The sequence below is a fragment of the Rhinatrema bivittatum genome, chromosome 6, assembly GCF_901001135.1.
Source record: "Rhinatrema bivittatum chromosome 6, aRhiBiv1.1, whole genome shotgun sequence".
NCBI lineage: Eukaryota > Metazoa > Chordata > Amphibia > Gymnophiona > Rhinatrematidae > Rhinatrema > Rhinatrema bivittatum.
The window spans coordinates 6,469,646-6,495,413 of NC_042620.1; the positions used below are offsets into that span (position 1 = coordinate 6,469,646).

General features: G+C 48.9%; 1 protein-coding gene across 1 annotated transcript in view; it reads right to left on the minus strand.

Moving 5' to 3' along the window:
• The window catches only part of SPEG (striated muscle enriched protein kinase), a 497,600-nt gene that overhangs the window by 217,739 nt on the left and 254,093 nt on the right, over positions 1 to 25,768 (minus strand). The window contains exons 17-20 of the mRNA XM_029605011.1: positions 22,607 to 22,711; positions 17,342 to 17,548; positions 5,061 to 5,184; positions 2,222 to 2,394 (exon numbers count right to left, since the gene is read on the minus strand). Of these exons, the coding sequence (XP_029460871.1) occupies positions 2,222 to 2,394; positions 5,061 to 5,184; positions 17,342 to 17,548; positions 22,607 to 22,711 (609 nt within the window). The remainder of the gene's footprint in view (positions 1 to 2,221; positions 2,395 to 5,060; positions 5,185 to 17,341; positions 17,549 to 22,606; positions 22,712 to 25,768) is intronic.

Consider the following 25,768-nt stretch of genomic DNA (forward strand, 5'->3'; position numbering starts at 1 on the left):
GACAGGTAACAACCTATCCAGGGGAGATTGCATGCCAGACAGCAGGACTAGACAGGTAACGTCCTATCCAGGGGATATTGCATGCCAGACAGCAGGATAGAGACAGGTAACAACCTATCCAGGGGAGACTGCATGCCAGACAGCAGGATAGAGACAGGTAACGTCCTATCCAGGGGAGACTGCATGCCAGACAGCAGGACTAGACAGGTAACGTCCTATCCAGGGGAGACTGCATGCCAGACAGCAGGATAGAGACAGGTAACAACCTATCCAGGGGAGACTGCATGCCAGACAGCAGGATAGAGACAGGTAACGTCCTATCCAGGGGAGACTGCATGCCAGACAGCAGGACTAGACAGGTAACAACCTATCCAGGGGAGACTGCATGCCAGACAGCAGGATAGAGACAGGTAACGTCCTATCCAGGGGATATTGCATGCCAGACAGCAGGATAGAGACAGGTAACAACCTATCCAGGGGAGATTGCATGCCAGACAGCAGGATAGAGACAGGTAACGTCCTATCCAGGGGAGATTGCATGCCAGACAGCAGGATAGAGACAGGTAACAACCTATCCAGGGGAGATTGCATGCCAGACAGCAGGACTAGACAGGTAACGTCCTATCCAGGGGAGATTGCATGCCAGACAGCAGGATAGAGACAGGTAACGTCCTATCCAGGGGAGACTGCATGCCAGACAGCAGGATAGAGACAGGTAACAACCTATCCAGGGGAGACTGCATGCCAGACAGCAGGATAGAGACAGGTAACGTCCTATCCAGGGGAGACTGCATGCCAGACAGCAGGATAGAGACAGGTAACGTCCTATCCAGGGGATATTGCATGCCAGACAGCAGGATAGAGACAGGTAACAACCTATCCAGGGGAGATTGCATGCCAGACAGCAGGACTAGACAGGTAACAACCTATCCAGGGGAGACTGCATGCCAGACAGCAGGATAGAGACAGGTAACGTCCTATCCAGGGGATATTGCATGCCAGACAGCAGGATAGAGACAGGTAACAACCTATCCAGGGGAGACTGCATGCCAGACAGCAGGACTAGACAGGTAATGTCCTATCCAGGGGAGATTGCATGCCAGACAGCAGGATAGAGACAGGTAACGTCCTATCCAGGGGAGACTGCATGCCAGACAGCAGGATAGAGACAGGTAACGTCCTATCCAGGGGAGATTGCATGCCAGACAGCAGGATAGAGACAGGTAACATCCTATCCAGGGGAGATTGCATGCCAGACAGCAGGATAGAGACAGGTAACGTCCTATCCAGGGGAGACTGCATGCCAGACAGCAGGATAGAGACAGGTAACGTCCTATCCAGGGGAGATTGCATGCCAGATAGCAGGACTAGACAGGTAACGTCCTATCCAGGGGAGACTGCATGCCAGACAGCAGGATAGAGACAGGTAACGTCCTATCCAGGGGAGATTGCATGCCAGACAGCAGGATAGAGACAGGTAACAACCTATCCAGGGGAGATTGCATGCCAGACAGCAGGATAGAGACAGGTAACGTCCTATCCAGGGGAGACTGCATGCCAGACAGCAGGACTAGACAGGTAACGTCCTATCCAGGGGAGACTGCATGCCAGACAGCAGGATAGAGACAGGTAACGTCCTATCCAGGGGAGATTGCATGCCAGACAGCAGGATAGAGACAGGTAACAACCTATCCAGGGGAGATTGCATGCCAGACAGCAGGATAGAGACAGGTAACGTCCTATCCAGGGGAGATTGCATGCCAGACAGCAGGACTAGACAGGTAAAGTCCTATCCAGGGGAGACTGCATGCCAGACAGCAGGATAGAGACAGGTAACGTCCTATCCAGGGGAGATTGCATGCCAGACAGCAGGATAGAGACAGGTAACGTCCTATCCAGGGGAGACTGCATGCCAGACAGCAGGATAGAGACAGGTAACGTCCTATCCAGGGGAGATTGCATGCCAGACAGCAGGATAGAGACAGGTAACGTCCTATCCAGGGGAGACTGCATGCCAGACAGCAGGATAGAGACAGGTAACGTCCTATCCAGGGGAGATTGCATGCCAGACAGCAGGATAGAGACAGGTAACGTCCTATCCAGCAGAATCCATGTACCACCACTCATCACAACCGTGCTCTGAGAAGCTGCTCTCCTGTCCCCCCTCTTCTTCACCCACAAACAGTAGATAAGGCAATTCCCTAATAATGAGGACCATTACCTGCAAACTCCAAGCAGATGATACAGGTGTCCGTGCCATACTCATTCCTGGCTTCACAGATGAGCCTTCCAAAGTCGCTTGTTCCTGCTTTAAAGAGCTTGAGGGAATGCTGGTCATCGTCAGGCATGCTCATCTCACATATACCACCGATGGCCTCAAGGACATGTCCATCCCTGTGAGAAAACACACAGTTACCAGACAGCCTCACTAACATTGGATCCCCTGCCTGTGTTTGAATTCTTCAGGTGCCTTACAGGGACTTGCTCTTCCTCCATGAGAGAGAGGGAGGGAGGGAGAGAGACTGACTAGCTATAGGGCCCTCATACTAGGTAGGTATTTATACCTCTATAGGAGGTCCACCTAGCTACTCGAGGTGAGGTTTAGGTATTAGTGTAGGGAGTTAGGGGCCACTTTGACATGCAGAGTGCGATGTATGAACAGAACAGTGGTCTCTTGTGAAGATTTGATGATCTTGGGAGTGAGGAAACTCACCCAAAGATGAGATTGCACAATAAGTGACAATATTTAGATTTATCCAGCTAACTTAGCCAGATGTGGCAATATTCAGATTTATCCGACTAAATAGACCAGATAAGTGGCAATATTTAGAATTAACCGGCTAACAGGCCAATACAGTACAGTGCTCCGCGACTGGACGCGTGTTTTCGACGCACTAGCTTTAAACATTATTCAGTAAGGGGTAATAGCGCGTCAAAAACGCGTGTCCAACCGCCCCGAACCTAATAGTGCCCGCAACATGCAAATGCATGTTGATGGCCCTATTAGGTACTCCCACATGATTCAGTAAGTAAAATGTGCAGCCAAGCCGCATATTTTCCTTTCAGAAATTAGTGTCTACCCAAAGGTAGGCGTTAATTTCTGCAGGCACCGGGAAAGTGCACAGAGAAGCAGTAAAAACTGCTTTTCTGTGCATCCTCCGACTTAATATCATGGCGATATTAAGTCGGAGGTCCGGAAAGTTAAAAAAAAAAGTTTAAAAAAAAAATTTGAATTGGGCCCGCGGCTCGCGGGTTGAAAACCGGACGCTCAATTTTGCCGGCGTCCGGTTTCCGAACCCGTGGCTGTCAGCAGGCTTGAGAACCGATGCCGGCAAAATTGAGCTTCAGCTGTCAAACCCGCTGACAGCCCCCATTCCTGTCCAAAAAGAGGCGCTAGGGACACGCTAGTGTCCCTAGCGCCTCTTTTTGCCGCGGGCCCTCATTTGAATACAGAATCGCGCGCACAGCCTGTATCAGCCTGTATCAGCCTGTATCAGCCTGTAAGTTAGCTAGATAAGTGGCAATATTTAGATTTATCTGGATAAATTATTCAGATAAGTGGCAATATTTAGATTTATCCGGATAAATTATTCAGATAAGTGGCAATATTTAGATTTATCCGGCTAAATTATCCAGATAAGTGGCAATATTTAGATTTATCCGGCTAAATTATCCAGATAAGTGGCAATATTTAGAATTAACCGGCTAAATTATCCAGATAAGTGGCAATATTTAAATTTATCCGGCTAACTTAGCCAGGTAAGTGGCAATATTTAGAATTAGTTAGCTGGATAAGTAAGCCCTGCTATTGAACAGGTCTAAAGTTAAGCAGATTAACTTATCTAGCTAACTAAACATTATCCAGGTATATTCAACGGTGTGTTGTGCCACCAAACACCCTGGCTCATTTAGGCAGATTTGTTCGCCTGGACGACTTCCCAAGCCGATATCTTTTGGGTATGGACCTCCCAGAGTACAATGTGGGCTGTCATAATTTCCAGAGCTCTCATTAATAACACTTAGATATGCAGAGGCTAATTTTTAAAGCCATTTACTTGAGTATATTTGCTGCGTTTATAACTGGCCACCTCAGAGCAGCTGAAAGTACATTTGGCTTCCACAGTGCGTATAATTTTCTGTCGCGTTACAAGAGACCTTCCCAGGAGTTTCAGGAGTGGAAGACATGTTTTCTGAATCCTCCTCAGCTGCAAAGTGTTTGGAGGGAAAAGGCCTGCGGCCTACTCTAGATTGTCCCTACATGCCTGAACTACGTCCCCCTGAGGCAGCCTCTCTGAGCACCCATACTCTTGCACCTCTGTACGTCGGTTTATCTGGTTTATGCCTACCCTCTATAAAAATAAAATAGCATTTTGTATTAAATAAAAATGCTAAAAAAAAGTAGAAAATTTAGCAGCAGTCACTCTCCTGCTCTGCAGACTGTGTGGTAGATTTTCAGCTCGCTGGTTAAAACCGGCTTCCTCCTGACTGCCAAAACGTGCAAGGGATGGAAATGAAACCACTTCAGAAATGGGAGGCTCCAGAGACGTCCCAGGGCGTGGTTACCTGCAGTCAGCTAGGACTCATTGGCTAAGTTTATTAAACTGCACTTTCTTAGTTATTTTAACTCGCTATTTCTACTCAAGCCACGCAAATCAGTGCCCTAAATGTAGCCCATTAAATTTTCACCTGCTAGATTTAAGACAATTTTAAGCCAAAAACCTCGCTCAGGGGTGGCCAACTCCGCTCCTGGAGAACACACACAGGCCTGGTTTTCAGGATGTCCACAATGAATTTTTATTGATTTATTGATCTGATTTTTAAATTCCACTTTTCAGCACTTCAGAGAGGATTACATTCAGTTACCGTATGCATGAGAGAATTTTGCATAAACCCTCTCTTGCATATTCCCGGTGGATATCCTGAAAACCTGGCCTGTTTGTGGCTCTCGAGGACCCACCCCTGACCTGGCTGATTAGGGTCAGCTGACAATTCAGCTATAGATACCGGGCTGGCATTGCTCGTCAATATAACATCGCTAGAGGTAAGAAGCACGTGAGTACCTCATCCAGCAGATGCTGGCTTCCACATGGTTTAACGTCACAGTGATAAACACTGGCTGATCAGCCACCAAATACACCAGATCTGGTTTGTCTAAGATGACAGGAGCTTCCTCCAGGTAAGGACCTGTGTTAACGAAAGTAATCACAAGCATGAAGTGGAAATACTAAACGCTTGCTGGCACAAGTATGGCACAAATTACATCGGCTGCTGTAGTAAGAACATAAGAACATGCCATGCTGGGTCAGACCAAGGGTCCATCAAGCCCAGCATCCTGTTTCCAACAGAGGCCAATCCAGGCCACAAGAACCTGGCAATTACCCAAACACTAAGAAGATCCCATCTTACTGATGCAATTAATAGCAGTGGCTATTCCCTAAGTAAAATTGATTAATAGCCATTAATGGACTTCTCCTCCAAGAACTTATCCAAACCTTTTTTGAACCCAGCTACACTAACTGCACTAACCACATCCTCTGGCAACAAATTCCAGAGCTTTATTGTGCATTGAGTAAAAAAGAATTTTCTCCAATTAGTCTTAAATGTGCTACTTGCTAACTTCATGGAGTGCTCCCTAGTCCTTCTATTATTCGAAAGTGAAAATAACCGAGTAACATCTACTCGTTCAAGACCTCTCATGATCTTAAAGACCTCTATCATATCCCCCCTCAGCCATCTCTTCTCCAAGCTGAACAGTCCTAACCTCTTCAGCCTTTCTTCATAGGGGAGCTGTAGGTTAGGGATTCTAGCAGCCAGAAACAGAGACCAGAACCTAGAACCCCTGTTACTGACCCAGGGACTCTACCAGTCAGGAACAGAACCCAGAAACCCTGTTACTGTCCCAGAGACACTACCAGCCAGGAACAGAACCCAGAACCCCAGAGATACTACCACCCAAGAATAGAACCCAGAACCATGTTACTGTCCAAGAAACACTACCAGCCTGGAATAGAACCCAGACCCACTGCTACTGTCCCAGAGACTCTACCTGCCAGTAACAGAATCCAGAACCCCTGTTACTGTCCCAGAGACTCTACCAGCCAGGAACAGAATCCAGAACCCCTGTTACTGTCCCAGAGACTCTACCAGCCAGGAACAGAATCCAGAACCCCTGTTACTGTCCCAGAGACTCTACCTGCCAGTAACAGAATCCAGAACCCCTGTTACTGTCCCAGAGACTCTACCAGCCAGGAACAGAATCCAGAACCCCTGTTACTGTCCCAGGGACTCCTCCAGCCAGGAACAGAATCCAGAACCCCTGTTACTGTCCCAGAGACTCTACCTGCCAGTAACAGAATCCAGAACCCCTGTTACTGTCCCAGAGACACTACCAGCCAGGAACAGAATCCAGACCCACTGCTACTGTCCCAGAGACTCTACCTGTCAGTAATAGAATCCAGAACCCCTGTTACTGTCCAGGAGACTCTACCAGCCAGGAACAGAATCCAGACCCACTGCTACTGTCCCAGAGACTCTACCTGCCAGTAACAGAATCCAGAACCCCTGTTACTGTCCCAGAGACTCTACCTGCCAGTAACAGAATCCAGAACCCCTGTTACTGTCCCAGAAACACTACCAGCCAGGAACAGAATCTAGACCCACTGCTACTGTCCCAGAGACTCTACCAGCCAGGAACAGAATCCAGAACCCCTGTTACTGTCCCAGGGACTCCTCCAGCCAGGAACAGAATCCAGAACCCCTGTTACTGTCCCAGAGACTCTACCTGCCAGTAACAGAATCCAAAACCCCTGTTACTGTCCCAGAGACACTACCAGCCAGGAACAGAATCCAGACCCACTGCTACTGTCCCAGAGACTCTACCTGCCAGTAACAGAATCCAGAACCCCTGTACTGTTCCAGGGACTCTACCAGCCTGAAATAGAACCCAGAAAGGAAAATTGGTTCTTACCTGCTAATTTTCATTCCTGTAGTACCATAGATCAGTCCAGACTCCTGGATTTTGCCTCCCTTCCAGCAGATGGAGACAAAGTTTTACTGACACTGTTACGTAACCACAAGTGCTACCTGCAGTTCCTCAGTATTAATCTATTCCCAAGCAAATCACAACAAATTTCAAAAACGTCCAAACTTTTCAAAACCTACAAAATATGAAAAATATTCTCTGCTATAAAAACAGAATGAGTGGATGACTGGACTGATCTGTGGTACTACAGGAATGAAAATTAGCAGGTAAGAACTAATTTTCCTTTCCCTGTACATACTCATATCAGTTCAGACTCCTCAGATGTACCAAATCTTCCCACTCAGGGTGGGACCTGGAGAGTCCACTCGCAGAACACTTTCACCAAAAGATGGGGAACCCGTACCTCCTACGTCCAGATGATAAGTGTCTTGCAAAGGTATGTAGTGACTTTCAAGTTGCCGCTCTGCAAATATCCTGTGGAGAAACAAGCTGAGCCCCCGCCTATGAGGCCGCCTGGGAACACGGAGAATGAGCATGCAATCCATCTGGAACCGGATGACCACGAATAATGTAAGTGGAATCAACAGCCTCCTTAAGCCAATAAGCAATAGTAGCCTTAAAAGCCTGAAAGCCCCTCTTCGGACCGCTCCACAGAACAAAAAGGTCATCTGAACCCCTGAAGTCATTCATTACCTTGAAATAGCTCAATAAAGCTCTTCTCACATCTAACAATTTGAGCTCCCTCGCATGAGGACCAGACACGTCCACCGTGGGAAAGGCTCCACTGTCTGATTCACGTGAAACACTGAAACCACTTTCAGCAAAAAAGAAAGGAATGTCCTCAACATGACTCCTGAATTCGAAATCTGAAGGAATGGGTCCCGACAAAACAGTGCCTGCAACTCAGAAATCCTCCTAGCCGAACATATGGCCACCAGAAAAACAATCTTAAGAGTTAAGTCCTTCAGTGTCGCTCTCTGGAGTGGTTCAAAAGGAGCCTCACATAACCCTCTGAGGACAAGATTAAGATTCCAGGATGGACAACCCATCAAAGTGGAGGATGCAAATTCTTTGTCCTCCTAAGGAACCGAATAATATCCAGATGTGCAGAAATAGAGGACCCAACTATCTTGCCACAAGCTGCCACTTGAACTTTTAGTGAGCTGAGAGACAGACCTTTGGCGTAACCTTCTTGCAGGAAGGACAAAATGTCATAGACTGACGACCTGAGAGAGCGAACACCTTTAGCAGAGCACCAGGACTCAAAAACCTTCCATACCAGTGTGTAGTAAATATTAATAGACTTCCTCCTGGCTTGCAACAACATAGTAATGACCACCTCTGGATAACCCCTATGTCTCAAACGCTGCCTCTCAAAAGCCATGCTGCCAGATGAAAGTGAGCAGCCTGGTTGGAAAATATGGGTCCCTGACACAGAAGACCCTCCAGATGACCAAAGAAAATCAGTCCATCCACAGCCAAGTTGACCAGATCTACGAATCATGGATGTTGCAGTCATTCCAGTGCCACCAAGACCACTTCTCCCTGATGCTTTTCTATGCGAAGCAACACCCTGCCCACGAGTGGTCAGGGAGGAAAGACATAAAGTAGAACCCCCCGCAGCCAAGGCAGTACCAGAACATCGACCCCCTCGGCCCCATGCACTCGCCTCCGACTGAAAAATCAAAAGGCCTTGGCACTCAGATGAGTCACCATTAGGTCCACATGAGGGGAGCCCCACCACTCGCGAATGAGCTGTATCGTGGACTCCAACAATTCCCACTCGCCCGGATCTAACACCATCCGACTCAAGTAATCTGCTTGAATATTTTCAACCCTGGCTATGTGGGATGCCGCTATTCGCCCCAGGTGCTGCTCTGCCAAAACAAATAACTCTTGTGCCTCCCGGGCTACTGCTTGACGCCTGGTTTTGCCCTGAAGATTGATATAAGCCACCGTCATTGCACTGTCCAAGAGAATCCTCACTGACTGACCTCTCACTAACGGTAGAAATTCCTGCAAGGCAAAGCAGACCACTCTGGTCTCTAGACGGTTGATAGACCACATAGACTCTTTCATGGACCAGCCATCCTGAGCTGACTGGTGCTGATCCACTGCTTCCCAACCAGAGAGACTGGCATCAATAGTAACTACTAGGGATGTGAATCGTTTTTAAACGATTAAAATTATCGTCAGATAATTTTAAAATTGTCCTAAATTGTTAGAGTGCACGATACAATACAAATGCCCCCGATTTATCGTCAGGGGCATATGTATTGTATCGTTAAATACAGCACGGGAATTATTTGGGGGAGGGCGGGAAAACCGGCACACCAAAACAACCCCTAAACCCACCCCGACCCTTTAAAACCAATTCCTTACCCTCCCCCACCCTCCCGAACCCCCCCAAAATGTTAAGTTACCTGGTGGTCCAGTGGGGGGGGGGGGGGTCCCGGCGCGATCTCCCGCTCTCGGGCCATCGGCGCCATTTTGGCTGCCACTAATTAAAATGGCGCCGATGGCCCGATAAAAAAAAAACCCACCCGACCCTTTAAATCGACCCCCCTTAGCCTCCCCCACCCTCCTGACCCATCGCTAATTTTTTTTTAGGGAGGCCCGCGCCGCTAAAAAAAAACAACACACCTGACCCTTTAAATCGACCCCCCAAAACCTTTTAAAGTTACCTGGTGGTCCCCCCTACTAGGGGCTGATGAGTAAAGATGGCCGGCGCCATCTTTGAAGATGGATCCGGCCATCCAGTGCTCCTACCATGTGACAGGGGCCGGCCAATGGCACGGATACCCTGTCACATGGTAAGGGCAAAGGGCCATCGGCGCCATTTTTTTTTAGAACAGCGGATGCCTGGGAACGGGAAATCTTTCCCCGAGGCCCCCCTGGATCTCTCCTCTCCCCGAGGCCCCCCTGGATCTCTCCCTGAGGCCCCCCGAGGCCCCCCTGGACCACCAGGTAACTTTAAAAGGTTTTGGTGGGGTCGGGAGGGGGGGGGGTCGATTTAAAGGGTCGGGTGGGTTTTGTTTTTTTTAGCGGTGCGGGCCTCCCTAAAAAAAAAATTAGCGATGTGAATTGGAATCGGAAACGATTCCAATTCACATATCTTAATGATCAGATTCGGCCCCCCCCCAGCCGAATCTGATTGTTAAGACGATCTGGCACACGATTCACATCTCTAGTAACTACCACCCAATCCAGAACTTTGAGATCCACACCCTGGACGAGATTGGAGGTTAGAAGCCACAAGGAAAGGCTCTCCCGTGCGATACCCTCGAGAGGTAACGGAAGCTGAACCGAGACCAGGTTCCACTGAGCTAAAAGCACCCTCTGCAACAGTATCATGTGAGCAAAGGCCCACGGCACTAATTCCAGTGTTGAGGCCATAGAGCCCAGAACTTGCAAATAATCCCACACTTTGGGCATTTGTAACTGCAACAACCACCAAATCTGCCCCTGAAGCTTCAGAACGCACTCTTCTAAGAGATACACCTTGCTGACTAGAGTGTCAAACCGAGCTCCCAGATACTCCAGGGACTGTGTTGGTAACAGGCGACTCTTCGCTATATTCACTACCCAACCTAGCGACTGTAGCACATCGAAAACCCTTTGAACCGACTAGCAAGCAACAAGAACCTCTTACTTCACCCTGATAAGCCAGTTGTCCAGATACGGATGCACCAAAATCCCTTCCTTCCGGAGTGCCGCCACCACAACCATCACCTTGATGAAGGTACATAGCACCAAGTCCAATCCGAAAGGAAGGGCCTGAAACTGAGAATGCTGCCCCAGAATCATGAATCGCAGGAAACGCTGTGAGTCCTGATGAATGGGGATGAGCAGATAGGCATCTGTTAGATCCAGAGATTCCAGAAACTTTCCTTTGCGAACTGCTACAATCACTGACCTTAGGGTTTCCATCCTGAAACATGGAACCCTGAGCCCTGCATTTACTTTGTTCAAATCTAAAATCGGGCGGAAAGTCCCCTCTTTCTTTGGAACCACAAAGTAAATGGAATATCTTTCCTGCAAAGCTCTTCACAGTGAATTGGAATCACTGCCCCCAGGCGATGCAGATGGTCTAGCATCTCATGAACTGCTACTTGTTTGTCCAAAGAGTTGTCCAGGGAAATGATAAACAAATCATGGATGGTTGAACAAATTCTAAAACATAACTCTCCTTTACCACGCTGAGAACCCACTGGTCCTGAGTAATACTGATCCACTCCTCATAAATCCTCAGCAGGCAACTTCCTTTAATAGGAATGAGGAAGTGGACCAGCCTCACCTCATTACGAGAACTTAACACTGGAAGCACTCCCTCCAGCGGTGCCTCAGAATGGTCTTCGAACACCCCGAAAGATTGATCCCCGGACTGCCCCCAAAGAGAAAACTGCCTTTGGGGCCAAGACCTCCTATCTAGCCAAAAACGAGAATGCACCTGAAAAAAACTCTTGCCCTTAGGTTTATCCTCCAGCAACCTAAGGACTTTATTATCCCCAAGAGACTGCATCAACTGCTCAAAGTCCTCCCCAAATAAGAGTCGACTCTTGAAAGGCAGTGAGCCTAACTGCGCCTTGGAGGAGACATCTGCTGCCCAGTTTCGCAGCCAGAGCAACCTGCTATTAAGTTCACTTAGAGAATAGCCACTGCCATTAGCAATGGTTACATGGAATAGACTTAGTTTTTGGATACTTGCCAGGTTCTTATGGCCTGGATTGGCCACTGTTGGAAACAGGATGCTGGGCTTGATGGACCCTTGGTCTGACCCAGTATGGCATTTTCTTATGTTCTTATGTTCTGGCAGAAACCGCAGACGCCATAATGCAAGACGAGGTATGAACCAAATCATACAGATTATCCGCTCCGTAAGTAACTGTTGCCTCAACTCTCTCAGCCCTGTTTGCCTCCTCGCCAGAGGTTGGCAGGTTCTCTTGCATCTGCTGCACCCAATGGAGACATGCACGTTGCATAAAACTAGTATGCAACCAAAGGCCCGACACCTCAAAAATCCTCTTGAGGTGTACTTCCAACTTACAATCCTGAATGGCCTTCAACACCGCTGGCCCTACCACAGGGATGGTCGTCTTCTTAGTAACCACCAAAACCGCAGCATCGATCGAGCAAAAAGCTCCAATGCCTTTGCTGGCAATGGATAAAGTCTCGCCATGGCCCTTCCCACCTTTAACCCGGAATTTGGAACTCCCCATGCCGATGCACAGACTTGTGATACGGGAAGGCCATGGGGGGAACCCACATCCCATCTAGGACCGCATCCACCTCATACAAGTCAGAGTCCTCCTGTGGGATCTTAATCCCAAGAACCTGAAAAGCCATAGGCAGCAAGGCAGCAAGCTCTTCCTTTCTAAAATGGCATACTACTTTCAGGTCAAACCCTTCGGGGATAGGGTCTACCAGATCATCTCCCTGACCCACTCCTTCGGCCATCGGAACTACCGGATCCACCAGGATTATCCTGGTTCTGAGCCTCCTATGCCCCCACGGGAGCCTTGACAGACTCAATGGGCTCATCCCCCCCGGGCCAAAACCCGAGGGGGGACCCAATAACTTCTGGATCTAAGCAACCCATTTTTTCACAGAACGAATCTGTTTTGGGTCAATTGTATGCCCTTCCATAGACTAAGCTGGGAGGGACCACGAATCCCTGGCTGCATAAGCTGCCTGCTGCTTGACCAAGTAAGCCTCATGCAGCAGAACCACAAAGTCTGCAGAAAAAAGCCTAATAGCTCCAGTTTCCACAGGGAAAGAACCAGAAACGGGCAGCATGGGGCTCACTTCCTACTCAAAGTCCCCCTGATCGCAGCAAGAGACAGAACGGGCCAGAGACAAACATGGAGGAGCGTGGGAACAGCCAAATGCGAATTCAAGATGGCCACCATTCCAGTGCTGATCCTTCCTGATCGGGAAGGATCAGCACCTCGGCCAGCGCACCGGAGCAACAGAGGAACGGCAGCAGAGGACGCCCGACATTTCTTCAAGGCTGGCAGATGATCGGACGAGCTCTCCCTGCCTTCTGAACACCCAGCACAAAGACCGAGCCTACTAAGCCACGACATGCGGTACGTAGAGCCACGGCCCATCAGAAAATGAAGAGAAACTGCCCGAGCAACCAGCGGTAAAATCACAAAGCAAAAAGAAAGCAAAGAGAACAAAAAGAAAACAAACCTACTTCAGTCGCTCAATACTGAGCAGGAAGCCACCCACATCGCAGAACTGTGAAACGGCCTTCAGTTCCTTTTCTTTTTTTATTTAAACTTTACTGAAAATTCATTAACTGAGACACAAAGCCTACATAAAAAGAATTGGCTGCCTCAGACCAAAAGCCTACCTGGAGCCTGCAGCCGGCTAAGCAAACTCGTGAAGGGGAGGGATCTGGACCACCAGATTTACACTCCACGGACACAAGGGCCGAGCACACACAAGTTTCACCAACTCCCGGCTCACCTGCCTCAATCGGACAGGGAAGAACCCACCAGGATTCAAAAACCTCTGGGAGGAAGGCTAAAACAGAAAAAAAAATTGTCTCAGTTGCAGAACTGCAGGTTTTGCACCATCTGCCATCTGCTGGAGTCAGAGAAATACTGCGGGACTGCAGGTGGTACACTGGGTTATGTACAGTGCAAGTGAAAATGTCTCTGTCTCCATCTGCTGGCAGGGAGAATATAAGAACATCAGAACATAAGATATGCCATACTGGATCCATCAAGCCCAGCATCCTGTTTCCAACAGTGGCCAGTCCAAGTCACAAGTACCTGGCAAGTACCCAAACATTAAATAGATCTCAAGCTACTATTGCTTACTAATTACCATCATAGCAGTTTATGGATTTATCCTCTAGGAACTTATCCAAACCTTTTTTAAACCCAGTAACCCTAACTGCTGGACTGATCTGGGTATGTACAGGGAAAAAGACAATTATTCCTTACCTGCTAATTATTGTTCCTGTAGTACCACAGATCAGTCCAGACAGTGGGTTATCTCCTCCTTCCAGCAGATGGAGTCAGAGCAAAAACTGTAAGGACGGCCCCTTATAGGTTGGAGCGCCGTACAGGGAACACAGTTAATGTCCCAGAGACACTACCAGTCAAGGATAGAGCCCAGATCCACCTCTACTGTCCCATGAGATCTGAAAGCTTGAAGAATATATGCAGACTTTCCTAAATCCTTCAGTTCATTCATTACAGAAGAACAGATGCAACTATTTTATTTATTTAGACATTTTATATACCGTCGTTCCATGTATAGATCACAACACTTTACAAAGTGACATTCATAGTTATAACTCAACAAACAAACAATGGTCACACAGGTGGTATTCATAGGCAGGAATTAATATCTACCATGTGAAATTTTTCAGTACATATTAAAATTGATCTAATACATATAGCAAAGACTATGGATAATTAAAATGAAATGATAGTTTTCACATCTTAATCAGTGGGTTGTTTTGAGAATCTTACATTCTCGTTTGATTTATTCTTCATGATTTATTCTTCATGACTCTGCTGCTGTCCCCATGAGAGAAGAAACTGCCTACTTCTGTGTGTTTAAACACTGTAAACCAGAGAGAGAGCTGCCAATCTCTGTGTGTCCTGTTACTGAATCCCAGAGAGAGAGCTGCCGGTCCCTGCGTGTCCTGTTACTGAATCCCAGAGAGAGAGCTGCTGGTCCCTGCGTGTCCTGTTACTGAATCCCAGAGAGAGAGCTGCAGGTCTCTGCGTGTCCTGTTACTGAATCCCAGAGAGAGAGCTGCCGGTCTCTGCGTGTCCTGTTACTGAATCCAAGAGAGAGAGAGAGCTGCCGGTCTCTGCGTGTCCTGTTACTGAATCCCAGAGAGAGAGCTGCCGGTCTCTGCGTGTCCTGTTACTGAATCCCAGAGAGAGAGCTGCCGGTCTCTGCGTGTCCTGTTACTGAATCCCAGAGAGAGAGCTGCCGGTCTCTGAGTGTCCTGTTCCTGAATCCCAGAGAGAGAGAGCTGCCGGTCTCTGCGTGTCCTGTTACTGAATCCCAGAGAGAGAGCTGCCGGTCCCTGCGTGTCCTGTTACTGAATCCCAGAGAGAGAGCTGCCGGTCTCTGCGTGTCCTGTTACTGAATCCCAGAGAGAGAGCTGCCGGTCTCTGCGTGTCCTGTTACTGAATCCCAGAGAGAGAGCTGCCGGTCTCTGAGTGTCCTGTTCCTGAATCCCAGAGAGAGAGCTGCCGGTCTCTGCGTGTCCTGTTACTGAATCCCAGAGAGAGAGCTGCCGGTCTCTGCGTGTCCTGTTACTGAATCCCAGAGAGAGAGCTGCTGGTCTCTGCGTGTCCTGTTACTGAATCCCAGAGAGAGAGCTGCCGGTCTCTGCGTGTCCTCTTACTGAATCCCAGAGAGAGAGCTGCCGGTCTCTGAGTGTCCTGTTCCTGAATCCCAGAGAGAGAGCTGCCGGTCTCTACGTGTCCTGTTACTGAATCCCAGAGAGAGAGAGAGCTGCCGGTCTCTGCGTGTCCTGTTACTGAATCCCAGAGAGAGAGCTGCCGGTCTCTGCGTGTCCTGTTACTGAATCCCAGAGAGAGAGCTGCAGGTCCCTGCGTGTCCTGTTACTGAATCCCAGAGAGAGAGCTGCACGTCTCTGCGTGTCCTGTTACTGAATCCCAGAGAGAGAGCTGCAGGTCCCTGCGTGTCCTGTTACTGAATCCCAGAGAGACAGCTGCCGGTCTCTGCGTGTCCTGTTACTGAATCCCAGAGAGAGAGCTGCAGGTCCCTGCGTGTCCTGTTACTGAATCCCAGAGAGAGAGCTGCCGGTCTCTGCTTGTCCTGTTACTGAATCCCAGAGAGAGAGAGCTGCCGGTCTCTGCGTGTCCTGTTACTGAATCCCAGAGAGGAGAGCTGCCGGTCTCTGCGTGTCCTGTTACTGAATCCCAGAGAGAGAGCTGCCGGTCTCTGCGTGTCCTGTTACTGAATTTATTTATTTATTTATTTATTTAAGGTTTTTATATACCGGCAATCATGAGAACATATCTTGCTGGTTTACATGATGTTACTGAATCCCAGAGAGAGAGCTGCAGGTCCCTGCGTGTCCTGTTACTGAATCCCAGAGAGAGAGCTGCCGGTTTCTGCTTGTCCTGTTACTGAATCCCAGAGAGAGAGAGCTGCCGGTCTCTGCGTGTCCTGTTACTGAATCCCAGAGAGAGAGCTGCCGGTCTCTGCGTGTCCTGTTACTGAATCCCAGAGAGAGAGCTGCCGGTCTCTGCGTGTCCTGTTACTGAATCCCAGAGAGAGAGCTGCCGGTCTCTGCGTGTCCTGTTACTGAATCCCAGAGAGAGAGCTGCCGGTCTCTGCGTGTCCTGTTACTGAATCCCAGAGAGAGAGCTGCCGGTCTCTGCGTGTCCTGTTACTGAATCCCAGAGAGAGAGCTGCCGGTCCCTGCGTGTCCTGTTGCTGAATCCCAGAGAGAGAGCTGCCGGTCCCTGCGTGTCCTGTTGCTGAATCCCAGAGAGAGAGCTGCCGGTCCCTGCGTGTCCTGTTACTGAATCCCAGAGAGAGAGCTGCCGGTCTCTGCGTGTCCTGTTACTGAATCCCAGAGAGAGAGCTGCCGGTCTCTGCGTGTCCTGTTACTGAATCCCAGAGAGAGAGCTGCCGGTCCCTGCGTGTCCTGTTGCTGAATCCCAGAGAGAGAGCTGCCGGTCTCTGCGTGTCCTGTTACTGAATCCCAGAGAGAGAGCTGCCGGTCACTGCGTGTCCTGTTACTGAATCCCAGAGAGAGAGAGCTGCTGGTCTCTGCGTGTCCTGTTACTGAATCCCATAGAGAGAGAGCTGCCAGTCTCTGCAAATTATCTGTCTCCGATCGAAACTTGTAAACCGTTGTGATGGCAAAACTGAACGACTGTATATAAAATCCGATAAATAAATAAATAAACAAATAGTCGAGCTGACTTAGAAAATAGCCACTGCTATTAATTGCATAAGTAGCATGGGATCTTCTTAGTGTTTGGGTAATTGCCAGGTCCTTGTGGCCTGGATTGGCCACTGTTGGAAACAGGATGCTGGGCTTGATGGACCCTTGGTCTGACCCGGCATGGCAATTTCTTATGTTCTTATGTCTCAAAGTAAGTAACAACAGTCAGCACTGTCTGAATTTTCAAGAAGACTCCTCACCCAGTACAATATTGCTAGCAGTAATTTATGGGCGTTACAGCTGCTTGATTTTGATTGGGAATATTACTACCCTTATCATAAGGCTTGAAGATGCCCTGCATGGAGCAGCAGACTCTACCATGAGAAGCTTGCGGGACAGACTGGATGGGCGATCACTACTCCGCTAATTAATCATCAGTTGAATGTTCTTTCCCTTACCTCGATCCAGGAGCTGCACGGGGTCACTGGGAGGAGACGGCTTGCTGTTGGTCTTTGGCGTAGACGTTATGACCCGGAAGAGATACTGGAGCCCCCGGCTCAGTACGTGGATAGTGTGTGTGGTTTCCCTTAGGTTTGAAGCAATTATTGTCCACTGACTGCTGCCAATCACTTGCTGCTGGACTGTGTATGTCACATGTGCCGGGTCTGGGGGAAGAGCATAGAGGGGGGCCTTAACACAAAGCTTCTGCACATAATGTGCATGCCCTCCTGGCTTTCTGTGACAGTCAGGCCCTGTGTGCCTGTTACCCGTCCCTGTCACATCCCATCACAGTACAACCTAATCTAGGGAGGTATGTGCTCCTGCTCCTCACACCCTGTGTGCCTGTGACCTGTCCCTGTCACATCCCATCACAGTACAACCTAATCTAGGGAGGTATGTGCTCCTGCTCCTTACACCCTGTGTGCCTATGACCTGTCCCTGTCACATCCCATCACAGTACAACCTAATCTAGGAAGGGACATTCTCCTGCTCCTTACACCCTGTGTGCCTGTGACCTGCCCTGTCACATCCCATCACAGTAGAACCTAATCTATGGAGGTATGTGCTCCTGCCCCTCACACCCTGTGTGCCTGTGACCTGCCCTGTCACATCCCAACACAGTACAACCTAATCTAGGAAGGGACATTCTCCTGCTCCTTACACTCTGTGTGCCTGTGACCTGTCCCTGTCACATCCCATCACAGTACAACCTAATCTAGGAAGGGACATTCTCCTGCTCCTTACACCCTGTGTGCCTGTGACCTGTCCCTGTCACATCCCATCACAGTACAACCTAATCTAGGAAGGGACATTCTCCTGCTCTTCACACCCTGTGTGCCTGTGACCTGTCCCTGTCACATCCCATCACAGTACAACCTAATCGAGGAAGGGACATTCTCCTGCTACTTACACCCTGTGTGCCTGTGACCTGTCCCTGTCACATCCCATCACAGTACAACCTAATCTAGGAAGGGACATTCTCCTGCTCCTCACACCCTGTGTGCCTGTGACCTGTCCCTGTCACATCCCATCACAGTACAACCTAATCTAGGAAGGGACATTCTCCTGCTCCTCACACCCTGTGTGCCTGTGACCTGTCCCTGTCACATCCCATCACAGTACAACCTAATCTAGGGAGGGACGTGCTCCTGCCCCTCACACCCTGTGTGCCTGTGACCTGCCCTGTCACATCCCATCACAGTACAACCTAATCTAGGAAGGGACATTCTCCTGCTCCTTACACCCTGTGTGCCTGTGACCTGTCCCTGTCACATCCCATCACAGTACAACCTAATCTAGGAAGGGACATTCTCCTGCTCCTCACACCCTGTGTGCCTGTGACCTGTCCCTGACACATCCCATCACAGTACAACCTAATCTATGGAGGTATGTGCTCCTGCCCCTCACACCCTGTGTGCCTGTGACCTGCCCTGTCACATCCCATCACAGTACAATCTAATCTAGGGAGGGACGTGCTCCTGCTCCTTACACCCTGTGTGCCTGTGACCTGCCCTGTCACATCCCATCACAGTACAACCTAATCTAGGGAGAAACGTGTTCCTGCTCCTTACACCCTGTGTGCCTGTGACCTGTCCCTGTCACATCCCATCACAGTACAACCTAATCTAGGGAGGGACGTGCTCCTGCTCCTTACACCCTGTGTGCCTGTGACCTGTCCCTGTCACATCCCATCACAGTACAACCTAATCTAGGGAGGGACGTACTCCTACTCCTTACACCCTGTGTGCCTGTGACCTGCCCCTGTGACATCCCATCACAGTACAACCTAATCTATGGAGGTATGTGCTCCTGCTCCTTACACCCTGTGTGCCTGTGACCTGCCCTGTCACATCCCATCACATTACAACCTAATCTAGGGAGGGACGTGCTCCTGCTCCTCACAACCTGTGTGCCTGTGACCTGTCCCTGTCACATCCCATCACAGTACAACCTAATCTAGGGAGGGACGTACTCCTGCTCCTTACACCCTGTGTGCCTGTGACCTGCCCTGTCACATCCCATCACAGTAGAACCTAATCTAGGGAGGGACGTACTCCTGCTCCTTACACCCTGTGTGCCTGTGACCTGCCCCTGTGACATCCCATCACAGTAGAACCTAATCTAGGGAGGGATGTGCTCCTGCTCCTCACACCCTGTGTGCCTGTGACCTGTCCCTGACGCATCCCATCACAGTACAACCTAATCTAGGGAGGGATGTGCTCCTGCTCCTTACACCCTGTGTGCCTGTGACCTGTCCCTGTGACATCCCATCACAGTACAACCTAATCTAGGGAGGGACGTGCTCCTGCCCCTCACACCCTGTGTGCCTGTGACCTGCCCTGTCACATCCCATCACAGTACAACCTAATCTAGGGAGGGACGTGCTCCTGCTCCTTACACCCTGTGTGCCTGTGACCTGTACTGTCACATCCCATCACAGTAGAACCTAATCTAGGGAGGGACGTGCTCCTGCTCCTTACACCCTGTGTGCCTGTGACCTGTCCCTGTCACATCCCATCACAGTACAACCTAATCTAGGGAGGGACGTGCTCCTGCTCCTTACACCTTGTGTGCCTGTGACCTGTCCCTGTCACATCCCATCACAGTACAACCTAATCTAGGGAGGGACGTGCTCCTGCTCCTTACACCCTGTGTGCCTGTGACCTGCCCTGTCACAACCCATCACAGTACATCCTAATCTATGGAGGTATGTGCTCCTGCTCCTTACACCCTGTGTGCCTGTGACCTGTCCCTGTCACATCCCATCACATTACAACCTAATCTAGGGAGGGACGTACTCCTACTCCTTACACCCTGTGTGCCTGTGACTTGCCCCTGTGACATCCCATCACAGTACAACCTAATCTATGGAGGTATGTGCTCCTGCTCCTTACACCCTGTGTGCCTGTGACCTGTCCTGTCACATCCCATCACAGTACAACCTAATCTAGGGAGGGACGTGCTCCTGCTCCTTACACCCTGTGTGCCTGTGACCTGTCCCTGTCACGTCCCATCACAGTACAACCTAATCTAGGGAGGGACGTGCTCCTTCTCCTTACACCCTGTGTGCCTGTGACCTGTCCCTGTCAGATCCCATCACAGTACAACCTAATCTATGGAGGTATGTGCTCTTGCTCCTTACACCCTGTGTGCCTGTGACCTGTCCCTGTCACATCCCATCACAGTACAACCTAATCTAGGGAGGGATGTACTCCTGCTCCTTACACCCTGTGTGCCTGTGACCTGTCCCTGTCACGTCCCATCACAGTACAACCTAATCTAGGGAGGGATGTGCTCCTGCTCCTTACACCCTGTGTGCCTGTGACCTGTCCCTGTCACGTCCCATCACAGTACAACTTAATCTAGGGAGGGAAGTGCTCCTGCTCCTTACACCCTGTGTGCCTGTGACCTGTCCCTGACACATCCCATCACAGTACAACCTAATCTAGGGAGGGACGTACTCCTGCTCCTTACACCCTGTGTGCCTGTGACCTGTCCCTGTCACATCCCATCACAGTACAACCTAATCTAGGAAGGGACATTCTCCTGCTCCTTACACCCTGTGTGCCTGTGACATGTGCCTGTCACGTCCCATCACAGTACAACCTAATCTAGGGAGGGACGTGATCCTGCTCCTTACACCCTGTGTGCCTGTGACCTGTCCCTGTCACATCCCATCACAGTATAACCTAATCTAGGGAGGGACGTGCTCCTGCTCCTTACACCCTGTGTGCCTGTGACCTGTCCCTGTCACATCCCATCACCGTTCAACTTAATCTAGGAAGGGACGTGCTCCTGCTCCTCACACCCTGTGTGCCTGTGACCTGTCCCTGTCACATCCCATCACAGTACAACCTAATCTAGGGAGGGACGTGCTCCTGCCCCTCACACCCTGTGTGCCTGTGACCTGTCCCTGTCACGTCCCATCACAGTACAACCTAATCTAGGGAGGGATGTGCTCCTGCTCCTCACACCCTGTGTGCCTGTGACCTGTCCCTGTGACATCCCATCACAGTACAACCTAATCTATGGAGGGACGTACTCCTGCTCCTCACACCCTGTGTGCCTGTGACCTGTCCCTGTCACATCCCATCACAGTACAACCTAATCTAGGGAGGGACGTACTCCTGCTCCTCACATCCTGTGTGCCTGTGACCTGCCCTGTCACATCCCATCACAGAACAGTCTGATCTAGGAAGGGACGTGCTCCTGCTCCTTATACCCTGTGTGCCTGTGACCTGTCCCTGTCACATCCCATCACAGTACAACCTAATCTATGGAGGTATGTGCTCCTGCTCCTCACACCCTGTGTGCCTGTGACCTGTCCCTGTCACGTCCCATCACAGTACAACCTAATCTAGGGAGGGACGTACTCCTGCTCCTCACACCCTGTGTGCCTGTGACCTGTCCCTGTCACATCCCATCACAGTACAACCTAATCTAGGGAGGGACATTCTCCTGCTCCTCACACCCTGTGTGCCTGTGACCTGCCCTGTCACATCCCATCACAGTACAACCTAATCTAGGGAGGGACATTCTCCTGCTCCTCACACCCTGTGTGCCTGTGACCTGTCCCTGTCACATCCCATCACAGTACAACTTAATCTAGGGAGGGACGTGCTCCTGCTCCTTACACCCTGTGTGCCTGTGACCTGTCCCTGTCACATCCCATCACAGTACAACCTAATCTAGGGAGGGACGTGCTCCTGCTCCTTACACTCTGTCTCTGGCTGTGAGAAGCAGGACAGCAGGAGCCTTTTTGGCTTATATATTTGGCATTGTAGTGTGTTGTCTATGCCAAAATCTGGGCCTGCAAACCTATAAACATTGAAGTGCACCTGTAAGGATTGAAACATCCTGGTCAACCTCAAGCATGCTTTTTGGCGCAGCCGGTTAGAAATATTCATAATTAATCAATTAAGTACACATGTACATACAATTCAAGGGCTAAAGGTTGAGCCATCGGGAACTGGAAACAGACCCATGGCACTTTAAGTGAAGTTTGGTTGAACTATCAATCTTATCGTTTGAGGCAACTGAATTAGCATTCCCTGCAGAGCCTACAGAGGAAGCCAGGTTGCAGCTCTCTGCTATTAATTTCATATCTGAATAAAATCTGGACCGGAGTGGCTTACATGCAGGCAGTCCCCAGCACATTTCCTTCAAACCTAGGGAACGTAACTCGCCTTTAGCTGTGTCCAAATAAATCAATAAATAGGTACCTATAGCAGAGTCCAGGCGCTTGGGTTTCTTCCATGTCAGCGTAACGACCCTTCCTGTTACAGATGAAAAAGTCGGGGGGCCATCAGGGGGCATTGGGACCACATCTGAAAGACATTAGGGAGAACGTTATAAACACCAGTCAACCAGACGGGGAATAGAAGCACTTTTATTAAAACCAGGACGATACTGGGAATCCATTCAGTACTCCCAACTCCAAACTGGGAGCTTGCACCTTTCATCATGAATCAAAACAATATCCTGCACCTTCCACCACGGTTCATACTGGGAGCCTACATCTTCCATCATGAATCAAAGCAATATCCCTCACCTTCCACCACGGTTCATACTGAGAGCATACATCTTCCATCATGAATCAAAACAATATCCTGCACTTCCACCACGGTTCATACTGGGAACCTACGTCTTCCATCATGAATCAAAACAATATCCTGCACCTTCCACCACGGTTCATACTGGGAGCCTACATCTTCCATCATGAATCAAAACAATATCCTGCACCTTCCACCACGGTTCATACTGGGAGCCTACGTCTTCCATCATGAATCAAAACAATATCCCGCACCTTCCACCACGGTTCATACTGGGAGCCTACGTCTTCCATCATGAATCAAAACAATATCCCGCACCTTCCACCACGGTTCATACTGGGAGCCTACGTCTTCCATCATGAATCAAAGCAATATCCCTCACCTTCCACCATGGTTCATACTGGGAGCCTACGTCTTCCATCATGAATCAAAACAATATCCCTCACCTTCCACCATGGTTCATACTGAGAGCATACATCTTCCATCATGAATCAAAACAATATCCTGCACTTCCACCACGGTTCATACTGGGAGCCTACGTCTTCCATCATGAATCAAAACAATATCCCTCACCTTCCACCACGGTTCATACTGGGAGTCTACGTCTTCCATCATGAATCAAAACAATATCCCTCACCTTCCACCACGGTTCATACTGGGAGCCTACGTCTTCCATCATGAATCAAAACAATATCACTCACCTTCCACCACGGTTCATACTGGGAGCCTACGTCTTCCATCATGAATCAAAACAATATCCCTAACCTTCCACCACGGTTCATACTGGGAGCCTACATCATCCATCATGAATCAAAACAATATCCCTCACCTTCCACAACGGTTCATACAGGGAGCCTACATCTTCCATCATGAATCAAAACAATATCCCTCACCTTCCACCACGGTTCATACTGGGAGCTTACATCTTCCATCATGAATCAAAACAATATCCCTCACCTTTCACCACGGTTCATACTGGGAGCCTACATCTTCCATCATGAATCAAAACAATATCCTGCACCTTCCTTCATGGTTCATACTGGGACCCTACAATTATTTACATGGTGCACTATGTAAATAATTGTTCCTGTTTTTACTCCTAAAACTACTCAGGCTTCTCTTCTTATCCCAATTCCAGCTTCCCCTGTTTTATTGTAACTTTCTTCCTTCTCTCCACCTGTTAAATGTTAGGTTTTTCTTCACTCCCTTTGTTACTTGTAAACCGGCATGATGTGATTCTATCATGAATGCCGGTATAAAAAAAGCTTTAAATAAATAAATAAATACATACATACATAAATCTTCCGTCATGAATCAAAACAATATCCCTCACCTTCCACCATGGTTCATACTGGGAGCCTACATCTTCCATCATGAATCAAAACAATATCCTGCACCTTCCACCATGGTTCATACTGGGAGCCTACATCTTGTATCTTGAAAGCTTGCACCTTGCACCTTAAACCCTGCATATTGCCAGGATCCTGCGCATATTTCACCATGGACCATACTGGGAGCCTGCATCTTCCTCTATGGATTGTGCCTTCCACCGTGAATCATACTGGGATATTGTCATTGTCCATCTTTTCGAACATCAACTCACCTTTTGGCGCATTGGTTCTTCTGCTACCCTTGTCTTACCTGAAATCAGGAGCATGGTTTGATGGCGCGTTGTCTGGCCTCAGACATAATTCCTTTTCACATCCTTTTCTCTTGCAGTTAGGTGTCCTCAAGGCTCAATTCTTGGCCCTCTTCTTTTGGCCCCTAACCCACAGATCTTGATCCTCTCATCTCATCCTTCAGCAGCTCCTACCACTGTTATGCCAACAACACAGTTTCTCTAGACTTCATTTTTTTTTTCTGACGTCTCCTCTCCCTCTTGCCTTTCTTCTATGAAGTCCTTGATGAATTCTAGGAACTTCATGCTCAATACTTCCAAAACAGAGCTACTAAACAGTCCCTGCTACACCTGCCTTTGCTATTTATATAATTTATTTTAAAATTTTATATACCACTTTACCGGAAAACCATCCAAAGCAGTGAACAATCTTACCCAGAACTGGTGTTAAAAACACTATTAACATACAATCAAAGCAAAACATCCAGTGAAGGCCAGACATTAAACAGAGAAAAGCAGAGACACAAACAACATGCAGTTACAAAACTAAGTCAAGTCAAATACCTGGGCCTCTGCACACTTATCTTGCATTCAAAACAACACAACACACCCACCTGAAAAACAACACAACAGACCCACCTAAAAACCAGCACAACACACCCACCTGAAAAACAACACAACACACCCACCTAAAAAACAACACAACACACCCACCTGAAAAACAACACAACACACCCACCTAAAAAACAACACAATATCAACACATCTATCCACAAAAGAAACTATTGCCTATCGTGCCCTCAGATAAAGCCTGCAGAGATCAAAAGCAAAGGTAATGCATCCAAACAATAGATAATAAAGAATAATAAAAGGGAAAGCCTCAATGCCAGTGTGTAATATAAAAAATGATCCCGAATGCACCTCCAGACATCCGGAAAGATCCACGCCTTTACCTTCCACCAACGACAAGGTAATTGGTTTCCATCCAGTGTCAAGGGCAATACTATTTCACAGTTTGAAGGCCAGGGTATATTTTGCACAAGGAAGGTCTCCTTGACCTTAACAGGGCACCTGAATCCCAAAGTGCAGACAATGTCAATGTCAGTAGCTTAAAATTGCTCTTTCCGAAGTCAGGAGTCAGTGTAATTGCAGACGTAGGTGAGCAGAATTTGCGTCTCAAAGACTCCCAGTAACTATCCTGCCATCAATGCTTT